The following is a 24,614-nucleotide window of genomic DNA, read 5'->3' as shown; positions in this document are numbered from 1 at the left end:
TAATTGAAGTCATTTATTACTTAGGCATTTATTTTAAAAACTGCCTCATACATTCATAAATTATTCTGACCTTAGAATGAATGGAAAGTTTAAAGATAAGTTTGACTAGGAATTGGAAAGATAAAGAAAAAAAAACAACAAAAAAAAAAACTCCCTTCAACCTGAAAGATAAAGAAAAAAAAAGCAAATAAAACTCATTTCACCTGATGTTTAATCTGAGAATTCTTAAATGTGTTAGATAAGAATTTTTGCAATAGCGAAAAAAATTTTTAGCACTTTTGCGTGAGAACATCTTTGTATGAATACTTAACAACGTCTTCTAACTCTTGGATTCTCCTTCACCAATATGCGCATTTCTTCTGAATCAGATTCAGTTGGGCAACTAGATCTTTGGAGATTCTTGAGTTGGAAGTCGTTGGAACAAAAATAATTAGTGCAAACTTGAAAAATGGGTTTGGTAATTCTGCCTCGGCCTAGGTGGCATACGTTATGTTCGGCCTGATTAACGAAATGACCGAGCTGAAACTCATATAAGATGCTGTGTCGAATATGGGATTTCTAAACTGATGTTTTATGTCAAGTGAATCATTTGTTCTCACTTAAAAAGTTGCATGGAAATTTCAAGAAAATAATGTACCGTTGATGCTTTAAACAAAATGCTAAAAATATAGAACTTCCCATGTTAAAATATCATCCATTTTAATGGCGCAAGTGGGAACAAACCTTTCTAACCGAATAGAAATTTTTTATTACTCGCTGTAATTCGCAGGAAGCCAAAACCCCGTTTTTTGGTCAATTTTGATACAAGTTGTCAAAACTTCATGATTTTGGCCGCTTTCACCAAATTCTTTTGAAAGCCTTGGTAATTTATGATGTAATTTATCAGGCTGACCATAAAAGTGACGAAAACAATCAACAGAAACGCTGGTAAGTACCGGAATAAACAACAAACCCCGTTTTTGGCTCAATTTCCTAACAAAAACCCAAAACTTGAACCAAATATTACGAGATCGAGTGCTTTACCGAGTTTTCTTTGAATATTTGGTCCGTTTATCCTATCAGACTGAGTCAAAATACTCCAATTGTTCATCTTTATTAAGTACGATTAATGTCTTTGAGTTGCTGTTTCTAATAATCAGCTAATAAAGCAACTATTTCTTTTAAATGTAATTCCAGGTGATATAAGAGTTTTTAAAAAATGAAGCTAGGAAATGCTAGTTTTTTTTTTATAAAAAAAGGATATAAGCATTTTAAAAAGTCAAAATTTTTTTCTTAAATCGACTTAATGACTTTTGAAAATATTTAAATTTTTGAGCTCGAATTTTTCCGAAATCGGAATATGGAAAAACTTGTATTTTTTCAAAGTTTAATTCCTTAAAAAAACAAAGAAAATTGCTAAAATTTAAAGTTTCTACTTTTCAACTGCGCTTGAATTAGAAACTTTAGTTAAAAATATTTATTGGATTCAGAAGAAATCTGATATTCAGTAAGAAGATTATCCCCTTTTAATGACAAACAACTTTTACTTTTGTGACTCCAGAGTTATCAAGTACATTTACTGCTAAATTAGGAAAATGATCACTATATTCCTTGTGCTTTTTCCATTTTTTAATACGACTTTAAAAATATTCAACGAAGTTTGCTCTCTATATTTTCGACTCGGTTGCTAGACATACAAAAGCGCTTGAGTTGATACGTTTCAGGTGTCTCATAGGGGAAATAAAGTGTGTTAGGAAGCAGAGGGTTTGTGGAATATGATCTTGAAGTGTGAATCATTTATTTAGGTGTTGCTTTATTTTAACATGGTATTTATTAACTTTTGCTATGCTTGCAGAAATTAGTAAGTTTATCCAAAATTTTTCTCCTCTAATAAAAGTTTCCTGTTTGCAACATTTAAAGTTATATTTTGATGAAACAAACTTCAGTGTTAGGCATTCTTTTTTCATATTACTCTTAAAAACCTAAAACAGATATTAGACGTTTTAAATATTTTCAAATTAAACTGTGCATTCAAATTTTTAGTTGATAATAAGCAATGCACTTTTATAAAATAAATTTCATTTGCTATTATAAATGGATATCGGAAAAAAAGGCGTGGTACATGACGCTAATAAGATTGACACCCAACAATTTAAGCATGTTCAAATGGTTAAACTATCATTTTCACCGAGAAAAAATTGCATTTGTACCCAACTTTGCAATCGTTTTGAGAATGCAACCTATTATAAAATAAATTATAACTAATCTTTTTGGAATGCACTTTTTCATAAGTTTGTGTAAACCCTAAAGCCGCTTGATGCTGCCATAAACTTATTTCAAATATGTGTTCTTTGCAGTTTTAAAATTCTTTTAATTAGCTCAAAAGCCCTCAACTTTCTCTGGCAAAAATGATGATATCTTAAAGCACACAGTTTCAAAACTTTAACAATAATGTTATAATATGTACCGTCAAACGGGGTGACTTTGATAGGTTTTCGAGCATTTTTGCAAATAAATTCTTTCGTATAAATTTTTTTTTGAATTTTATTTTTTCGATATAACATTATACCTTTCCTTTATAGGATTCCGTTAAATATAATTTTTTTTTTTGGTTCTAATATATATTTTTTTAAGTAAAAAATGTTATCTATCTCAATCCTTCGTTGGGGGTGACTTTGATAGTTTATTATTTCTTAAAAGCTTATTAATTAAGCCACCTTCACAAGTGCCATTAATATTTTTTTTTTGGAGTTTTACTAACTTACAACACAATTTACAATATATTTTTAAGATTTTACGGTTTTTTTTGTGCGCACATCGCACAGTTTGACTATCGGTTTCAATTTCACACTGACTTTTTATATGACGTTCTATACTGCTTTTAAGCACATTCCAGTCAGCTGTTTCCATTTGTTTATAAACTAGACATTTACAGATGGTTGTTAGTTTAGTAGTTTGTTAATAGATGTTGTTTATTATCTTTGTTTTGAATATATTCACTCATACACTTCACACGGTATTTTGCTATACCTGTGAAGTGTGAACTCGTTTGAATATTGACAAAAATAAGTGGTATATTACAGTGGTATTATAACTGGAATATACCACTTGAACATCTAAGTATAGATTTTTAGAAAAAAATTTATTCCAAAAAATTAAAATCATATGTTTTTTGGTATTTTTTTGGTACATGTAAAAATCGTTATTTTGTTGTTTAAGTCTTGTTAATCCCAACACATTTGCACAAGCTAGAATCACTTCACAATCATTAAATTTTCAAAAATATACGCAAAATATAATAATGTACTAGGAAAAAAACAAAAAAAGTTTCTAATTTTGCAAATACATCTCCAAATCAATACTTTTGAAACTAACAGGCAAAATTATCAAAGTCACCCCGCGTATCAAAGTCACCCCGTTTTACGGTAATAGATAAAATATGAAATGTTATTTTGATGTACATACTTCTATTCATTATTAGAGATTTTTAAAAATCATTAAAATGACACTTGACTATATTCCTCTCTGAATATCTAATCGAAAAGATGTGTCTTTTTAAGTAATTTATTTTTTCGACTTGAATCTTGGTATCTTATCATACAGTAAATAGGTTATAAAATAATATTTTCTAAAGATGCAAGCATATGAAATGAAACTTTCTTAAGGTGGGATTTTTTTTTTTATTGAAAGATTTTCTATGAGAGACCCTGATGAACTTCTATTAAGATAATTCAACATGAATTGCATCCTAAAAAGTTTAACAATTAAGTTAAATAAAATTGCATTCTTTTTACTCATTTAAGGATTTGGCGTGTTTGCACCATCAGAGTTTTAGAAAGATGATTTTCTTTTACAGTACAAAGGTAGTAGAATTTTATTTTGTAGTCTAGTAAATAAATGCTTTAAGGAGATTGTACATATTTAATTCAAATAAGCAATTTAATTGTTAGTATCAATGCTATATTGTAGAAGCAATCAAAATTTTTAAAAACCCTTACTTCCTTTTGTTAAAGATTTCAATTATCTATATCCCTTGTGTGACATAGGTAAAATTATTTTATCAATGTAAAAAATGGGCCAATATGTCTATAAAGGCATTGTCGAACAAAAATCTTCTCTCACGGGCTTAATAATTGAACGTTAAATCCAATTTTGTTTTCCCAGCAACATCCTAATCCCACTGCACTTAAAAAACAGTACTTCATTAAATCTAATTAACCAAGGTAATGAAAAAGTATTATTATATGTTTTATATTATTACATATATGCTATATTATTATATATATGTTATATTGGTGAAACCATTTTTAACATTTAAGTAGAATTGAGATCCTAAAAGATGAATTGGGTTACTTTATCAATGACAAAGTCAAAAAAAATTATGGCAAAAACATGTGGTAAGTATTAACCTAAATCCATTTCATTTTGCACTTTCTTGGTCCTTCTTCATAACTGTTGCAACTTTATATTAGTGAAAGCATGCAAGCCTCTGAAATTCGTTTATTTTTCACTATTTTACACTTTTAAAAAATGATTTTACACTGATCAACATTAAATGTATCAAAAATTCATATTTCTTGTTCTTTGTTTTTTACTAAGCCTGGGCGAAAATGCTTGTCATCAAAGTTGTTAGTATTTTTGTCGTGACTTTTAACATTAATGCCACACACTTACTAAATTATCTGTTGTGTATGGTAATAGACTTATCATCTGTGTTAGCAAATGCAAAAATGAAAAGAACTAAACTTCTTAATGAAGTCCAGCATTTTTTTCTTGATAAAAAGATTCTCAAAATAGGGACCAAATTTGGTTTTTTGCTGCGTTTTATAAAAGTTATCAAAAGTTTACTTTATTAAAGCAATATTGTAAAAAAAAAATGTCTTTTTAGATATGATTACAGTGATAAAACAAAAGGAACGACTACTATATAAAGAGAGTTCTGGCTCATTTTCATTTTTCATCATCGTTGTGTAAATTTTGATGATCGAGAGGGGTTGAAAATTTTGATGATCGAGAGGAGTTGAAAATTTTGATGATCGAGAGGGGTTGAAAATTTTGTGAGATATAAAAAAATGATTTTCAAAAAATTCAGGTGACAAAAGATTTTTATTTTTCATGACGTGATAAATTGAGAATTATGCGTAATAAAGCACATGTCCGAGAAGAAGGTAAAAGCTTCCTGATTGCCCGACTTGCGCGTCTCCAGAGTTGCGTGATAACGAGTCTTCTGCCAGCTGCGACAGTAGGCATGGAGTCTGTTTCTCCGAAATTTCTGTAAAAAGAAATGGTGGATGTAGAGCCAATTGAGGCGGTGGATTGGTACAGCAGCCCCGTCGATGTGTTGTTAAACGATGTCACATTTGATCCGTTCCACAACGACAAGTAAAAATCTTCCAGTCCTGACGATGAAAAGATGCATGTGCTGTCGCCGTCATATCCTGAAAAATACGTATAATTGTTGGCGTTGTATGACGTCCAAGGAATGAGAACGGTCACGTTGCCTGGAGGTAAATCTCCGTCGTACATTCTGACTCTCGACTCCCACCAGTTTCCAGAGGCGCCAATGATGTGCATCCTGATGTATTTCAACGACAAACCATTTCCCTTCCCTTTGGTGTTCAGCAAAACGTTTTCACTTCCGTAAGAGGTGTTGAGATACCTGAACGTTCTGCAGTACAGCTTGAAAAGAGGGATGGTGGCAGGAATGGAAGCAAGTGTGGAAATAAAAGGTTGAATCCAATATGTGAAACACATATTGGTATTTCTGTTCACCAGTTGAATGGAGATGTCGTTTCTGAAAGACATATCCAACGTGAAATATCCTCCCAAGGAAGTGGTATTAAACATGTTGCAGCCTTGCAAAGAATTGGCATAAAAAGCTCCTCCCAAAGGATAAAAAAGCAAATCAGTAGCGAGACCGGTATTGTCCACGCCGATTCCTTCCGTGGTTTCTGAATAATTTCCCACATTGATCTCCCCGTCTGTAAAGATTCGAAGAAAAACTTGACCTGGAATATTCGTTCCAGATGTGCTGTATAAAGCCAACCACAACCTTCTCAACACTCCAGATTTTCCGGAAAACGCAAACACAGGGGAAGTCGTTAACGCTGCTACCGACTGAGACTTTAAGCCTAAACTGGTAAAACTCGAGCTTAGAACGACACTGGTTAAACTCGATTTTTGAAACAGCAAGTCAACGTAACTTTTTATCGCTCCGTCTTGCGCGTTTGAAGGATCAAGCACGTTGATCAACTTATGGGAATTCAAATCCAAGTCTGCTGTACCCACTGTAGTTCCTCAGCCTGAAGCATGTGTGTCGACGTAATTTTTTGTGGCTGAATCTGAAGCCGAAATAGGTTCCGCCAAATTGGTCAATTTGTGTGACGTCATGTTGATGTCGACGTACGAAATATTATTGTAAGCGACTTTGGTGTCCACATACCCTTTTGTCGCAGCGTCTTTTAAATTGGTTGGATCGCTCACATTAATCAACTTGTGAGAGTTCATGTCGATTATTCCCGTGATCGTGCTCGACCCGTCGGTTTTAACACACATGCTCGAGCTGACGTCGACGTATTTTTTTGTGGCGGCGTCGTGTAAATTTGTCGGTTCGTTCAAATTGATCGCCTTGTGAAAATTTAAATCCAAGTCTGCAGCTCCAATAACCGTGCCTGTTCCTCCCGACGAATGCGTGTCCACGTAATTTTTTGTGGCTGCATCGTGTGAGTTGGTCGGTTCTGCCAAATTAATTATTTTGTTTGAATTGAAATCCAAATCTGCAGTGATCGTGCTCGACCCGTCAGTTTTAATATAAACGTTGCTTGTTGAGTCTGATGCAAGATTGTCAAAATAAATGCTGAATTCGCTTCTGTTGAATTTGTTAATCATTTTTAAATGGGCGAATTTTTTTAAATTCGATTTTCGGGTCACCAAAGGGTGTTGATGACGTCTTGAAAGCTGTCTTCCTCTTCGCACTTTTTCAAGACGTAAAGACACAAGTGACCACAAAAAGACGTGTTTCCAAATTGAACCCTTTCACTGTTGTAAAAGACAGGGCTTTTTAAATAGTCGACGAGCTCGATGAGAGGGGGTTGAGCGTAAGAGTCAAAGCTGAATTTTTTGTCACCATCTTTGAACCAACACACCCAATGAAACCCATCCGTGCTCGAATCCCCCGTGTTGACAATTCCGCATTCTTTTTTTCTCGGTTTTTTTGGCATCGCGTCTCTGACAAAAACTCCCCGAAAGTTTTTTATTTTCAGTTTTTTTGCTGCTTCCATCAACTGAAAAGTTGACAAAGCCTCGTTTGGCAAAACAATCCCCTCCACATTTATTTTTTTGTTGCTCATTTTTTTACTTTGGTAATTTTTTTAAAATCCCTCTGCACTCTGCGATTAATTTTTGACTTACTCGAAATTTCTCTGTTTTCTGCGATTATCCTTCGGCACTCTGCGATCAACCTTTTTGCCTCTGATTCCTCCTCTTGCTTTGATTCCTCCTCTTGCTTTGGTTCCTCCTCTTGCTCTGATTCCTCCTCCTCTTGCTTTGGTTCCTCCTCTTGCTTTGGTTCCTCCTCCTCTTGCTCTGATTCCTCCTCCTCTTGCTCTGATTCTTCCTCCTCTTGCTCTGATTCTTCCTCCTCTTGCTCTGATTCCTCCTCCTCTTGCTCTGATTCCTCCTCCTCTTGCTCTGATTCTTCCTCCTCTTGCTCTGATTCTTCCTCCTCTTGCTCTGATTCCTCCTCCTCTTGCTCTGATTCCTCCTCCTCTTGCTCTGATTCTTCCTCCTCTTGCTCTAATTCCTCCTCCTCTTGCTCTGATTCCTCCTCCTCCTCGTGCTCTGATTCCTCCTCCTCTTGCTTTGATTTTTTTAATTTGTAGTGTCCATAAGCCAACGTGTGTATTCCATCTTCCAAAATGATTCTTTTGTCATCAGCAGCGCTCAGAGAGACTTTGTTTATTTCTTCTGTGAAAACATCGTGACGACGAGATCGGATGACGTTCATTTTGTTTACTTTTTCTATTTTGGTTTCGAGACATTTTTTGTAATCGCCGTGGGTGATGTATTTTTCGACGACACTTCTTTTGACTCCTTTGCATTTTTTTTGTTATTTTTCATGGATTTTGTATGAATACAATTTTGACCGAAGACCGACAAACTCTTCAATCTGTTTTCCTCCGGTTTCATCTTTGAACATCCCGACGACCTTTTTGTTCAAGCCATCTTTGAAACCAACGCTTTGAATGGCTGGATGGCTTTTGCTGAAATCACTCGTGTCGAATTTGCTCACCACATCACCAGCAATGTCTTTATAAAAATCGTCCGTTTCTATTTTGTAAACCAGCGAGTCAGTGTCCGTCATCAACAACTTTGTTTTACCGGGATATTTTTTCTTGATGTATTCATAATGGAATTCAAACATTAAAGTCTTGCTTAAATCCAAGATAGACATTCCCAAATAAATTGGTTTGTTGTAAAAAAGATGTGTTCTTTTCATGTGAACGGCAATCAGGTTTTCGTCTAAAATCGTGTGTTTGGTGTAATTTGGTTTTGCCGCTAATTTTATTGCTTTTTCCTTTTTTGTCACCAGTCTAACGTCCACTCGCTTTTCAATGTTTTCCATTGTTTTTCCTAACACAGAATAAGTCATCAGTTTGAAAAATTCCTTCTCATTTTCGTTGGTGGCTTGCGTTCTCAAATTGGTGTTGAGGTCAATGTACGGTTTCATCCAATCCCGTTCCTCAAATTTCATGCCTCCGTGCACCTTTGAAATTTCATTCCCAATCATTGGTACAATTTTAGGTTTTCACAGTGGAGGACATAATTCTTTTTGTCGTTTAAACTTGGAACGAGCTTTTCCACTTTTTCAATTTTCATTCTCTCAGGAGCCAGAGGGTAATCGTTTTGTTCGTCGTGAAGGCTTTCCGGATAAACCAAATCAACTTCCAAAATGCACGGAATCGATTTCCAATCGGACAGTTCGTCTTCTGTCATCCATTCGAAACCGTGAGTGGGAAGAGGTTTGCTCATGGCCCATCCGTACAAGTTGTTGGCGTCCAAGTATTGGATGAATTTCGACGGTTGGCTTGGATCGTACGAGTCGCCCATGTATTGGTTGTTCGCTTTTCCATACCGGTTTGAAATCATGCTGATTCCCCCACGGGTTCCTTTTTGCACCATGCGAAGCATGTCGGAGTCGCTCATCAATTCCAATTTTATTTTTGTCTTTTTTAAACAAGCATCCCAGGCCAACCCTGGAGACGTGAAGTACCAGGCGGGGTCGAGCTTGTAATGTTTCATGCAAACGTCCCTGAAATTTTCAAAGACATCCGCCAGAATCAAAAGGTCCGACACGTTGCACAAATCGTGATAATCTCTGAACGTTTTGCATTTAAACGCGTTCCAAACCGTTTGCGCATGCGCATATTTTTCGTCACTTATTCCCTCGTGGGTGAGATTTGAGAAAAACGCTTCTTTTGGAGGCAATTGCGTTTCTCGAAATTTATTGAATCCGTCAACCCAATCGTAAGGGTACACACCCTTTTTACAAAGCAAATCAAATTTTTCTCCTTCGTAATATTTTGCGAGGATTTTGAACTGTTCTGGCTTTAAATCTTTTAACAATTTATCCAAACCGTATAAAAGGAATTTAATACTGTCGATGAACCTCAATTCAATTTTTTTTTCTTTGGGTTTTCCATCTTTCCCAATGTACTCTCCCACTTTGATTTTTTTCGAGAAACTGATGTATTTTTCCTCGTTGCATGGAGCGCAGGTTAGTTCTCCTCCCATTTTTTTGATAAGCAAATGGGCATCGTAACCCGACAAATTGTGAAAAACGACAGGAACGAATTTTGGAGTTTTGTAATTTTTATTGCAATCGTTGTGGGCTGCTCCTCGATATTTTCCAGTAAAATGACAGTGATCGCGCACTTAGTCGCCGTTGAGAATTTTTTCTTCGCAAATGTGACAAACTGTTGCGGAGCCGAAATTATTTTTATCCTCTTCTGTCAAAACCATCTTTTTTTTCTCGATTTTTCCAAAAATTTCTTTTATTTCTTTTTCCAAACTTTCGACAAAAAATTTGCCAACGTCAACATTTTTGCCTAATGCTTCGCAAGTCGACGGATCACCGTCATAAACGTTTTCGTCAAAACATTTGATGTAGTATGAAAAGGAACTCGGAACGTGCCTTTGAAACTTTTTTGTGTAAGACTGGTCTGGATTTTGTTCGCACGAGTCAATCGGTTTGATAAAACTCTCAAAGTCGGCATATACGATAAATGGAACCTTCATCGACTTTTCGAAGCCTTTAAACTGAAGGGTTGTTCCTTTATCAGGGAGATCCATTTTTACACACTCGTTCTCTCTGCAATATGATGAATGCTTTGAAAGGTCCTCCTCGCTTTTCATCCCCTGCAAGCAATTTCTGCAAAAAAATTTTTTTCCGTTGTGTTTGGTTGCTTGGGTTAAAATGAGTCGACTTAGATTTTTTATCAGGCAATAATGGTTTGTTTTTTTTTGTCTGAAATGAGCAACAAATCAACCTCATTTTTTTTATTTTTATTCTCTCGAAGAATTTTCATCGCTGCGTCTTTCGCCAATTCTAAAAAGGCATATGCGTCAATATAGTTTCCTTCGACTTGATGCGAAAATTGTTTGGCAGTACGACCCAACGCGTGATCAGACAATTGAAAATCAATTTGAGGTTTTCCGAACACGAGCGATTTGAGAGACACGATTCTTTTTTTCAATTCTCTTTTTTTATTTTTCCAGCTTTTTTTAACCGCATCTGGAACGTACGGATAGACAAACTCAAGCACGCTGTTGAAACTGTTGACAGCCACATTTTTTACAGCTGTTGCAAACCTTGAAAAAGTTCCAGGAGTCATAACGGGAGTTGAATCTGGAACAGGAGCGTCAATGATATAACGCGAAGGCTCTTGAACAGATGTCGTTGCAACGATAGGATTTTGCAAATGAGCTGGTTTTGGAGGAAGAGCTGGTTTCCACATGACAGATTGACTCGACGCGATGACAGGTTTCGAAGCGATGACAGGTTTCGGAGCCATGACAGGTTTCGGAGCGTAAGGCTGAACAAACCTAACCACTGTTGGTTTTTCATCCACCTTCGGATCGGGCAGAGGTCTTGCCTCAGTGGTTTGTCTGCGAGCTGATGGTTGAGAGTCAATAACAGGTCTTGTGTTTTTTATTGCTTCAACGAGATCAGCCTTTCGCATCTCGGAATAATTTTTCAATTTTTAGACTTAGGCAATTTCTCGCAATTCTTTGACAGTTTTGTTTTCCATTTTTATTACGCCAAGAAAATTATTTAACTCAAAATCAATTTTTTTGTTTTTGTCGATTTTTTCTTACCTTGCGGGTTTGCGCATTTTGTTTTCCATTTTATTACGCCAAGAAAATTTTTTTCGCAAAATCAATTTTTTTTCTTTTTACGAAAAATTTTTTTCAATTCTTTTTTTCCAAGAGAATTGAAAATTTTTTTTTCGCATTTTTCATTTTTTCGGACTTGGCGATTTTTTTCTGTGTTCGAGCTTTTCCGAATTTAGAATTTCAATCTTTATCCCATCTTCCACTTTTCCATTTCGACGTTCCAAATACCTCCATCCATGCCCCGTCTTTTTCATCGCTTTGTAAAGGGATTCGTATTCAACCACTTCCCCGGTTTCGATGTTGGTCATTTTTACAGACACAGGTTGTTTTCGAATTGAACCAAGCCTCTCGTATTTTGGATCGATCGATTTTCCCGTTTTCGCGTTTTCCGTTTTCGCGTTTTCCGTTTTCGCGTTTTCTTTTTTTGGTCGACCCACCGTTCTGTATTCTTTTGCACTTTCCAAAAGCAAATCTTTGCTTATCAGGTTGTTCTCAACCGCAATCATCATCAAAGTCAACAAATTGTTTGAGGTCATTGTGACTCCATTTTCTACCAGCAAATTTTTCAGATAATTTTTTGTATACCGCATGTTTTATTTTTAAAAAGAAAATTTTTTTTTAAACCATTTTTTTGTCAAGAATCTCATGGCGGTCTTTCTGACCTAATAAACAGCGTTCATGTTGGTTCCGTCGGAAACGAATTTGATCAATTTGTCGGAAATGATCACTGCAAAAATAACGGTGCTGTCTGACACTGCAGTTCGGAATTTGAGGTTTACAACCAATTCGGCCGTTTCGGAAACAACCCTTTCTTTTTGCTTGCTAATGTCGACAAAAAACAACGGAAACAAATTTTTGTATTCAAGCAGAGTCAAACCGGATTGACAAACAAGTTCGTTTGTTCCGTAATATTTTTCGTCAAAAGAGAACGCGTCAGAATGAGCCATGACAATTTTCTTTTCTCCAAAATTCAATTCATAATTGTAATTTGGATATTTTACTCCATTGACGGTCACGAAAAAATTGTTGACGTCACAATGGTCAAATACAGCTGGATTTGCGGTTTGACTGGATGGTCTGTTTGTCTGAAGCCCAAACACGATAAATCTTGGAACGCTTTTGTCCGTGATTCTTCCAAGGGTCCAGGTGAATTCTGTGAGACCAGCGGGAATGGCTTGCCTTTCGACTTTGTTTGCCTTATATGCCACTGGTACAGAAATTTTTTTCGTCATAAAATTCAGAAATTCTGATTTCTTCAAAACATCCAGCTCAATTCTTGGCATGAAAAGTCGGAATTTTTTAAAGTCAACCATTCCTGCAGTAACAGTCCCCGATCTGTAAATGGCGTCGTCGTATTCTTTTTTTGTGAAGGTGATGGTGTGTCTGAATCCATAAACGGCTTTGTCATAAGTTTCGCAAAAACCAAAAATGTGCTTTAAGGGTATCCGGAACGAAAATGCGCCAATGGATGTGGTGTCTGCAAACAGGTGGTCTCGTCTGACGTTGAACCCTGTGGTTCCAGTAGCATTTGAGGTGTCTTTGTACCACATTTGTTTTAAACCATCTGCAAGCTGAAAACCAAAAGGGTATTTCAACAATCCAAGCATTGTTGTTCCTTGACCTGGATACATGACTCGTTCCACTTGCTGTCCTGATAAGTCATAAGTGACCTCACTGAACAAATACATGACGGCGTTGTTCACCAGAGCAATGTTGTCTGCTGCTGTTGTCTGCTGCTGTGTATTCCATCCGCTTTTTTCAGAACCCCTTCGACAAGGATGTAGGCCTCAGACGGAAGTGTCTGCACAGACTGACAATCAATCTCAAAAACGATCGATCACGAAGAATTTAAATCGAGGTTTGTTGGGAGGTACTCAATAAAATCAACTTTTTCAATGCCGGTGTCGTACTCGGGCATTTCATCAACTCTTAATCTGTCGGTGTTTATCATTTTTTAAAATGACAAAAAAAAATTTTTATGTCATTTTGATTCGCAAAAAAAATCAAGCAATCAAAAGCCCGCTCCCCATTTTTACGAGATCTTGGATTCTGGCCGCGTTCTTTTTCGTCATTTTCTTTTTTACTTGAATGGAAGATCCAAACATTTTTTTATGCAGCTCTTCCATTGGATTAATCGATGCATACTGATCCACCTTTGCCGCATCGTATACAATCGTGTTGAGCAATTGGCTCGGATTCACCGTACCAGTCTTGACGTAAACTTTTTCAATCGCTTTTTTTCCTTTGTCGATGGCAGCGTCTTTGGCGGTTAATATTGCTGAAGAGGCTAATTCTTTTCCTGCAGATTTGGCGGCTGTGATCACTTCTCTTCCAATTTCGCTTGCTGGTGCCTTTCTCAATAAATGAAGAGACGATCGCGAAGCGTTTGAAGCTGCCATTCTCCTCAAAAAATTTTTAATCGTGTCCACGATCCCCCCACCCCTGACGACGTTCTTTTTTATATATCTTCTGTTGTTCACAATGAGCATTTTTTTAAAACGAGAAAATATTTTTTTGGATCCTTTGGATTCGTGTTTCACGACTCGATGTTATTTTGAATTGATCTGTATTCCTCCTTGTTGATTTCACCCTGTCTCAAAAGCTCGTCACAAATGGCAACAGCTTCGTTTCTCGATGCAATATTTCCAGTATGTCCTGCGGCGATGCTCAAGCTAAGTCTTTGCACAAGCGCATTCGGATCGCTCGGAAGAATGATCACCCCGTGAGCTTTTTTCCCTCTCGTTTTTGCGTAATTTATTTCCCAAAATTTTGAAACAATCGTTTCCACTTTTCACTTCTCGATGCTTTTGGTACAGTTAGTTTCCCTTCCCTCTCCATTGCATGCGTTTCAACCAGTATTTTTTCATAATTTTTCAAGTCCTCATCCGTGTATTTGCTTTTATCAGGTTTAGATCTTGTGATCAGCTCCCAAAAACCTACCGTCCCCTCGTACTTTTCTCCATCAATAATGACGTCATTATTGTCGATAAAAATTTCTTTGTCTCCAATAAACATTTTTCCGCGACTTTCAGAAGACGACTCGCTTTCTGGGTAAGTCAAAGTCAGTGGACCGTTTCCAACCTCTTTGTATGCGATGCTCTTTAGTTATTTTTTCACCTTTTCATTGCTCTCAATCAGTGGTTTAAAAAACTTACTCAAATCAGTCTGATAATTTGCATCTGAAATGTTGGCGTTGAGACTCTCATTGTAAATCTTTTCTCTGTTGGCCATATAATTTTTCACAATCTCATCTCGGTTTTTCGGGTCTTGTATTTTAAAGAAGGACATTTTTTAAAATACGGAGGAAAAAACTTAAACAAAAACTCGTTCGTGTTTGCGTTTACTCGCCTTTTTTAAAAAGGTTGTTGAATGCTTTTATCGCGTCCTCTCTTCCTTTTTGGATCAACGATTCTTTGGTCAATTCATCAATGCTGCTTTTGCATTGGTCCGTATTTCTTCAGTCATGGTTTTGAATTTTTTGAGCTCGTTAAGAACTAATTCGTATTCGGAATCGATCACAAATCCATCCATGAGAGATTTTGAAATGTGGTCGTTAATCGTGTTCAATTTTGATTCAGAAAGAACTTTCAATTTTTCGTGCTTTTCAGCCTTCATCATCATTTTTTTGTTCTGTTGATTTCCGAAAATGGATAAAGCTCCCAATCCAACAGCAACCCCTTCGCACGCAATCGAAACTGGAGTGGCAACGACGGTTGACAAAAGTGCAATCCCTGTAACCCCCAAACCAATGCATACCGTTTTCAATCCGTCATCGGCGAAACGAATAATTTTTGCCGCTCGATGGTATTTTTTGCTTAAGGCCATTCGTTTCCCTTTTTCAACCTCCATTTCTTTTTGGATCTCACTTATTTTTTGAAGCCGGTAAATGTGCCCACCATCCGATGGTGCCGTTGGAAGAACTGGGTAAATTTTTTCAATGTTTTTTATTACCTCCATCTTATTTAACAACGTCAGATTTTTTTAATTCGAATCGATGTGATTTATTATACAAAGCTTTTCGCCTTTTTTGATGATGACGTCATGGATGCTGTTGCTGTTCACGTCCAAAATGACGTTGTCCACAGACTCGGAAATAAGAGCGTTGTTTTTGTGGAAGCTCAATTGGTCGCTTATTTTGTTCATCAAAGTGACGACAGCAATCCCTTTGTCCAATTGAAGTCCAACGGACAACGAGATTTGCGTGTGAGAAAGAGCAGGAAATTTAATGTCTTTCTGAGCAAAAATCTCGTGCTGTCCTTTGGCGTTGAAATAGGTGGGATGATCCAACTTTTTTTTGACCGAAATAATATTTTTCGGATTTTTTCGTTCCAACTCCTTGATTCTCTCCTCCAAATGGCTCAAATGAAAATTAAAATTGTGATTCTCTGCTGAGGCGCTGTTTTTAAACAACTTGTGTGTGTGTGTGTGTGTGTGTGTGTGTGTGTGTGTGTGTGTGTGTGTGTGTGGGGGGTCCATTCAGGTTAGAATTCCCGAAGTGGTCATTTTTGCAATGACCACTTCGGGAATTCTAACCTGAATGGACTCGATCTGCGATCCAATAAAAACACCTTCCACTCTCAAAGAGGCCACAGCGTAAGACTTTTGTCGAACATATTCCAAAGAATCCACTTTCACGAACTCTTTCGTTTTCTTTTTGAAAAACAAAGAAGACACTTCAATGCTTTTTTCGTTTTTCTTTGCAAACATTTTTCCGAAAAAAATGGGCGCTGCGTTTGGATTATCGGATTTGTTTTTCAAAATGGACAACTCCTCCGTCACTATTTTTTTCGTTCTTCCTCCTTTTTTCAAAGTGGGAACCATTTCCTTGACTTTCTCGCGAAGAAATTTTGTTATTTTTTCAGTCCCCTCGATAAACTTTTTTTCTTTTTCGTTCATTCCGTTTTTTTCGTTGAAGCCGAGAAAGAACATAGAATATCCCTCCAGCTCGCCCGTTGCAAAATTGCAATTTTCAAACACGCCCAGAGAAAACAAAACGGGAGTTCTTAAAATAAAAGGTCCTTTTCCATGGGGGTACTCATAAAAAAGCGGAATCTTTTAGTATTGAATGGGCTTGGTTGCTAAATAAATTTCTCTAACCGATAATCTGCTCTCGTCAAAATTTTTAATCGTTACGAAATTCATCTTTTTATAAAGAAAAGAAAATTTTTTATATCACTTTTTTAAACGGATCAATTCTTTATGATCCACTCATGAGTTGAACGAGTCTGGATATCCTTTCCATTTGACCAGTGATTGGCTTTTTGTTCGGCGAATTATTTTTTCAATTCTGAATATGTCTTGATGCGTCTTTTGCATTTCCTGCTCGTAAAAAGTTCCTTAAATCTCTTCACCGTTGGCATCGGTAATTTTGTACGTGGGTGGATCCGTTCGCTGAATTTTTGACACGGTAAAAACCTCCTCAGTCCATCTTGGTGTGTACCCTTTTTCAAAATTAGACTTCTTTTTTATGATCCTCACTTGGTCACCCATTGAAAATTTCGGTTCTGCTCTTTTTGTTTGTGTCTTTCCATTCAAATTCATCCAGACCTTATTTTTGTTCTTTTCTTCGCTGGCTTCAACTGGAGTCATTTTGATGGAAGAGTGTTTTGTGTTGTTGTAATTTTTCACCATTTCGTCTAAAACGTCAATGTATTTATTGGTGCTGTTGGCTGAAAAATATTTAAACATTTTTTCTTTCATCGTTCTGTTCCATCGCTCGACGACACAACTTTTTCCCTCGTTTTCAGTGGAATACAACTGCACTCCCAGCGCTTTCACGTGCTTGTTGTAAAACTCTTTTCCTTTGTCAACCCACATTTTGACACACTTTCTTTTTTCAGATTTTTTGGATCCGTGGAGACCTTCAAAGATTTTTTTCAACGCTTCAGCCACTTCAAGACCTGTTTTGCTTTTTAACGGAACGATCCATCCATACTTTGAAAACACGTCGATCACCGTGAGCAAATATTTTACTCCGTTGTTGAATTTTGAAAACGATTGCATGTCAACCAAATCTGGGGCCCATATTTCATCGACGTCGTTCACAAACACTTTTCTTTTTTTAAAATTATGAATCACCGGTTTGTGAAGCTCCTCTGCAAGCTGATCCGTCCATTTTAAACTAGGAATTTTTTTTTTTTTGCAGAGACACCCAACCCGAATTTGGCTTTGGTTTTGATGATTGGCGTGATAATTTTTCTCTCGTTGATTTCTTTTTGAGTGGGGTTTGGTATGGAGTTCATTTCTTCAAGCATCATTTGATCTGCCAAATTTCTGCTTTGAACGTCGTTTAAATATTTATATGCCAAATCGTGATGGTATGCCGCATTGTCAACTCGGTCAACCGGTTTGCTCCACTCTTGATACATGTCGGTGGATCTGAGCCTTTTGTCCAAGTTTGTGCCAGACCCTGCAAAATTCATTCCTGGAATATGCATTTCTCCTGGAAATTTCGCCCACAGAAGCTTTTTTTTTTTTGAAAAATTGTTGATCGATTCCACCAAGTCTCCCCCTTTTGCCGTATGAGAAGAAACAAACTTACATTTGGTCGTTCCACAAACATCACAAGTTCCTTTGACCATTTTCTGTTGTTTTTTGTGACCTCATTTCTCAAATCGATCGTTTCTGTTTCCCTTTTGCATTTGACGCAGTACATTTTTATTTAAAAAAAAGAAAATTTTAAATTAAAAAATGGAAGTGACCGATTTGTCATGAAATATTGGAAAAAGCAAAAGGAACAACAACAAGCTTTTACCGAGAAGCATTCGAGGAATCATCGTTGGAAAGTCCGGATGCGGAAAAACAACGTTGCTTCTCAATTTACTGCTCAAACCTGGATGGTTGGATTACAACCATTTGCAAGTTTTTGGAAAATCTCTTTTCCACCCCGAGTACAAAATACTAAAAAGTTCGTTCGAAAAAAATTTTGTCAAAAAAACTTATCCTCGACTTGTTCAAGGTACAAAACGAAATAGAAAAATTGAATCTAAACCCTGAATGTGTCATCAACGACCTTTCAAAAAATTATTCCGAAACCGAGGACATGGAGTGTCAATTTTTTGAAACGGCTGACGATGTACCTGAACCTGAAGATCTCGATTCGTCCAAACACAATTTGATGATCTTTGACGACTTGCAATTGACCAAACAAAACAAGTGCGAAAAATATTACATCCGAGGAAGACACTCCAACGTCGATTGCTTTTACCTCGCCCAAAATTATTTCATGCTCCCAAGACAAACGATCAGAGAAAACACCAATCTTATTTGTCTCTTTCCTCAAGACTCAAAAAACATTGACCACATTTATCGAGACCACGTTTCGAGCGACATGAGAAAAGAAGAGTTTAAAAAGTTTTGCAGACATTGCTGGTCTGAACATCACGGATTTGCGGTGATTGATTTGTCGTCAAAAAAGTACAATGGAAAATATCGAAGCAGATTTGACAATTTTTATTTTCCAAAGGAAGCCATTTAAAAAAAAAAAAAATGACGCGTAATAAAAAAATGTCAGGCATAATCATCGACGTGGATGGAAATTCCAACGTAATAATAACAGAATTCTTGGTCAAAATCGTTTTTGAAAAAGGAAAAACTTATGAAATGGCTTTTCTTGGTCTTGAGACGTACAACAGCTTTCCAAACATCACAAGCAAAAACAATTCTTTCCGGTACAGCATGAACAACGGAGCCAATTGGGATAACGTCGTCATTCCAGACGGGAGCTATGACATCATTGACATCAACAATTATTTACAAAAGACCGTCTCAAACACAATAAAAAATTATGCTTCTCAAAGCACCAGTTACGTCACAGCAAATAAAATCAGCTACTCTCCAGAAAACATAAAAATCGGATCCAATTCAAACACTTCAAAATCAACCATCAAACTTGGACAGAATTATTTGATGGATTTGAACGCGGAAAACAGCATCGCCTCACTTTTGGGATTCACAAAAAGACAATTGGACTCCAATTCGGAATACGAATCCGACGACATCGTCAGAATTTCAAGCGTCAACACGATCAGAATCGTCAACAACGTCATCGGATCGGCTTACATCAACGGCTCGCAATTAAATTGCATTTACTCCTTTTATCCAGATGTGGGTCCCGGTTTTAAAATCATCGAAAGACCCACCCATTTGGTTTACCTCCCTGTCAAAGTCCCAGAAATTTTAACGATGATCACTCGCGTCGTTGACCAAAATGGAAATTTAATCGACTTTCGCGGCGAGGACATCACGATCCGTTATCACATCCGAGAAGTGAAATAAATATTTTTTCCCGGCATTTTAAAAATGAGCAAATATGTTAGTGTCAAATTAAATGTGTCTCAGGGACAGTAAGGTAAACCCGTGAGCATCCGGATTTCAAGAGATGATTTTAACGGAAACGACGTTTTACTTGTGACGCAAAATCAACACCGAAAACTTTTAGACGCTCTCCATGGAGGAGTTGGAGTCACCATTAAAATGAGCAAAACCCAAGTAGAACACAACGCAAATGTGAAAGGAGGATTTATTGGAGCTCTTTTACCTTTATTGGGAATGCTTGCAGCTAGAGCCACTCCAGTGCTTGCCACTGGTTTATTGGGTGGAGCTGCCTCCTCTATTGGGTCCAATGTGATCGATAAAATTTCAGGAAGAGGTGTCATCTACGCCAAAAAAAATGGAAACGCTTTTAAAATGGTACCACATGGAGGAAACGGATTATCTTTAACACCCTGGCCTAAAGGAGGCTCACTCAGAGATGGACAATACGTCAAAAGCGGAAGAGGATATGAATCTATCGGCGCTGGATTGCTTCTCGGACCAAACTCCCCATTCTCAAGCGTCCCTTTTTTAAATTCAATTTTGTGAAAAAAATTTTTTTCTTGACATAATAAAATGAACGGAAAAACAAAAATCTTACGAAATGAGGACGGGAAATTTAGAAGCATAAAAACACTTGACCGAATCGAATATTTAAGGAGTCAAGGAGCAGGATGGCAAGTCATTGAAACCTACAAATTAATTCTCGAAGAAAAATAAGAACAAGAGCAAATAAAAAAAGAAAAAGAAATGCGTCGTGCAAGATTTAAACACCTTTACAACAATTAAAAAGTTTTTTTCATTACGCGTTTATCACGTCATGAAAAATAAAAATCTTTTGTCACCTAATTTTTTTGAAAATCATTTTTTTATGTCTCACAAAATTTTCAACCCCTCTCGATCATCAAAATTTTCAACCCCTCTCGATCATCAAAATTTACACAACGATGATGAAAAATGAAAATGAGCCAGAACTCTCTTTATATAGTGGTCACTATAAAAACATACATGCCTAAAATGAAAGTTGTTCTTGTGAATTAGAACTCTTGAGATATTACAAAACAAGCCATTTGTAATATTTTTAAACAAATTTTGTGGCTATGAAAATAGTCGTTTTGACAGGATTATAGTCACTATCCTGGACTTGTTGACTTCTTTTTGTTTCTAGGGCTGCAAATCAAAGTTAATGTTAAATTCTTCTTCCATTAAAATCAACTACAGAGGATAGTAGTTGCTCTCCATGTCGAGTATGCTCTTCTTTACGTTTAAATTTACTCCATGTAGGCTTAAATTTAGAATGAATAGCTTCTCCACACTGTTCAGCAAACTTGGATAGGCCACAGTTATGGTATTCAACAAAGGGCTGAACATGACACAGCAAAATGTGAAACTTCCAACTTACTGAAATTTTTTTCCATAGAACCTGTGCAAGATCTTGGGTAGATAGGAAGGAGTTTTTTAAATGAGCAAATACTAACTTATAATCTGACTCAAGAGTTCGACCAAAACAAGAATCCTTTACTTTTTTAAAGTCTTTCATGCACTGAACTATAGGTCTAAGTTGAGGAACCTGAAATGTAACAACTTTATCAAGTTCATCCAGGTTTTTCAAGATGTTGTTGGAATTATTTCCATCCCAACCTCTACCATGGTACCCTCTCTGAAGAACATTTTTAGTTTTCAGCCAGTCATCAAATTCATGCCATGTATCCATAAGCAGACATCCTAAAGTAGATACAACTCCAATCAAAAGATGCAATTCAGGAGGTGTTACTAAATGCTGGATTAGAGTATCTGGATTCTCCTCTTGGTAGAGAATCCTTGGATATATCACATTCATATAATGTTTCATATTAGATTTCTTGGAGTTATTTTCCACAACATATTTTTCAAACCAATAATCTAGACTCCCAAGAGTTCTTAGTTCTCCGCATTCTTCATTTCTCAACTCTTCACACCACAGGCAAGCTCTTTTTCCTGCATGGCCTGACAGACCAAACACAGCATTGGCACACTTTAAATCAAATGCTGCAAAAAACTTGACATCTTGCAAATTGAGTTTTTCTAATATTATTCTTAAGTTATGGTTTGTATCAGGAATATCTTCAACTATTTCAAGAATTAGACAACGCTGAACACCACTATTCATGTAAATTGCATACCTTGTTCTTTCATTTGCATCAAAGACATTAATTATAACTTTCAAAAAAGATCCTCCACCATCCATAGAAATTCTTACAAATGCTGAATGAAGGTCTAGAGCACGTTGATTTATCAAATCCAATATGAAAGATGATGTCTCTTGAACATACACAAGATCCTTTGAAACTTTTCCATCTTCACTGTCTAGGAAACCTATCTGTAAAAATATTTAAATAATGTCATTATTTATTTATACACTAAAAAATAGCCTTCACAATCAACGACTTGTTGAAGCATCTCCAGATTGGGAAAATTTAGGGATTAAAGCTTTAACACAAAAAAATTAAATGTATAAAACACAAAAAAGATAACAATAAATTCTAATTTATATATAAGTCAATTTAATATTTGTTGCACTTAATTTTACAAAAAAAACTACTTAACTTATAATGGTTACACATTATATAGTTACAATATTTGTATGTGTAGCCATCACTAATTCATGGTGGAGGATCTCTTTCTCTTTACATATAAAACATATTCATACAAAATGTTAGAACACTCTGAAAGTGCACTTTTGTAATTAATACTTATAAATTTCCTTTTCTACATTATAAAAATGTGATATGGATTCCTCAAGATCATTCAATTTGCCAAAAATATTAGGTTCTACAGCAGTCTTATTCCCTAATCCTTTCCGAAGAGAAGATATTAACTGTTTGGTGTCGTTAATAGAAAGTTCCAATATTACTTGAAGTTCTTTTATAGCCTGTAAAGATACTTGTTTTACTGTTCTTCGATTTGCCTTGTTGGCAGGACATCCAACAGTTACAACCAATGGGTTTCCACCAGTTGATAAAGAAAAAGTTGCTCCTTTTGGAATGCAGTCAGCTTTCATCTTAACTTTTAATAAACCTGAAGCAACTTGTTCAGCTTGAATGCTTCCCAAACTCTTGGCAAGAGAGATCAAGTTTGTTACAGCAACTGAAGAAGAACAGTTGTGGGTGTGTCCAGGAGATAACATTGAGAAACATTTTCCTCAGAGCTTTAAGTTATCTGGTGAAGAAGATATGATTGGTTCTGTTTCACTACTTTGGAGCATTGAAGCTGATTTCCTGGTCAGCATTTTCCACTCAACCTTCAAAAGTGGTATTTAAATACATAATTATATAAAGATAAATGCTTCATTACAATGAATGATTTAATATAAATAGTGGTATGGTTTTTTAAATAAAACATAAAACTTTTTAGAGATTAATAGGCTTACTTTATAATAACACTTTAAAAAATTAATGAGTTTAAAAAATATTTTTATTTTTTAAATATGAGAATTACCTTTGATACTCTCTCTCCCCACGAGCCTCTGGGTGTATTCTGGACTTCATCAAGTAAAGGTTTCTTCTACAACTAGAGCAAACTACAGTTGGGTAATTACCAATTTCAAGGGAATACCCTGGATATATATACAGCTTCGTCAGATCTTCTATTGTTTTTATTGTTTTAATTTACAGGGTATAAAGACTTGGCCCTCACTCCTAAAAATTCCCAGCAGCAGCAGCAAAAGTCATTTTGTTCAAAGACAGTAGTCGATGAGCTAGCAACAGCCATTTTGTTTATTAAATAAAATTTAATAAATGAAAACGGCTGCTGCAAGCTAATGATTAAAAACATTAATTAAATCCAAAAGATAACACGGGTGTCTTGTTTCAAATGACATGGTTTTATAAAAAATATGTAATTTTGAGAAAAATGTAACTTAAAATGCAATCTTTAGAAAAAGTTATTGTAAACTCTTTTTTGATTTTTTTTACAAATTGATTTCACAGTAACTGATTCTTAAATGAGTATATGAAAAAGTTAATTCTATCACTTGATAGAAGACACCCGTTTTTTTTTTTTATTCTTGCATAAGATTTACGCTTTTCATTACCCACAATTTATGTCGTCATTACGACGACTTTTTTTTACCGATTTTTTAGTAACTTTTTTAAGCATTTAATCAAGGCTTTATGTATGTATGCATTTATGTATGTATGTATGTATGTATGTATGTATGTATGTATGTATGTATGTATGTATGTATGTATGTATGTATGTATGTATGTATGTATGTATGTATGTATGTATGTATGTATGTATGTATGTATGTATGTATGTATGTATGTATGTATGTATGTATGTATGTATGTATGTATGTATGTATGTATGTATGTATGTATGTATGTATGTATGTATGTATGTATGTATGTATGTATGTATGTATGTATGTATGTATGTATGTATGTATGTATGTATGTATGTATGTATGTATGTATGTATGTATGTATGTATGTATGTATGTATGTATGTATGTATGTATGTATGTATGTATGTATGTATGTATGTATGTATGTATGTATGTATGTATGTATGTATGTATGTATGTATGTATGTATGTATGTATGTATGTATGTATGTATGTATGTATGTATGTATGTATGTATGTATGTATGTATATATGTATGTATGTAGCCATCATAGGAGGTATGGAAGACAAAATATAAAACCTACAGTTAAGTGAAATATTATTAAGTGCTGTATTTTCTATAACCTTAGAGAAATCTTAAGAAGTTACAAGTTATGTCTCAACTAATAGCACACGATCCTTATTTTAGATTAAGGAGTTCTACGGAACGATATGAATGAATAGATTTCCAACTGCAGATATAAAAACTAATTTCTTTTTTCTCAATATGAATAAGGACACTTAAGTGAAAGTTACATACACAATTTTGCAAAGGCTATAT

General features: G+C 35.7%; 2 protein-coding genes across 2 annotated transcripts; both read right to left on the bottom strand.

The window, feature by feature from the left end:
• Positions 1–8,086: 8,086 nt before the first annotated feature.
• On the bottom strand, positions 8,087–8,767 carry LOC149880756 (uncharacterized). Its single transcript, XM_090067876.1, has one exon. It carries the CDS (start codon positions 8,765–8,767, stop codon positions 8,087–8,089), a length of 681 nt encoding a protein of 226 aa, XP_089924002.1.
• A 12,101-nt stretch (positions 8,768–20,868) lies between these two features.
• On the bottom strand, positions 20,869–22,861 carry LOC149880755 (uncharacterized). Its single transcript, XM_090069809.1, has 2 exons — positions 22,429–22,861; positions 20,869–22,044 (listed from the first exon to the last, which is right to left on the bottom strand). The coding sequence occupies exons 1-2, from the start codon at positions 22,850–22,852 to the stop codon at positions 20,876–20,878; spliced, it is 1,593 nt and encodes a 530-aa protein (XP_089925935.1). The 5' UTR covers positions 22,853–22,861; the 3' UTR covers positions 20,869–20,875.
• Positions 22,862–24,614: the final 1,753 nt, after the last annotated feature.

This window comes from Hydra viridissima, unplaced genomic scaffold (genome assembly GCF_058129835.1).
Source record: "Hydra viridissima isolate aposymbiotic clone 2 unplaced genomic scaffold, HvirCarnegie_v1 scaffold_12, whole genome shotgun sequence".
In the NCBI taxonomy this organism is placed as follows: Eukaryota; Metazoa; Cnidaria; class Hydrozoa; order Anthoathecata; family Hydridae; genus Hydra; species Hydra viridissima.
Note: the sequence above shows the minus strand (reverse complement) of the source record. Positions and strands in the feature narration are given on the sequence as shown.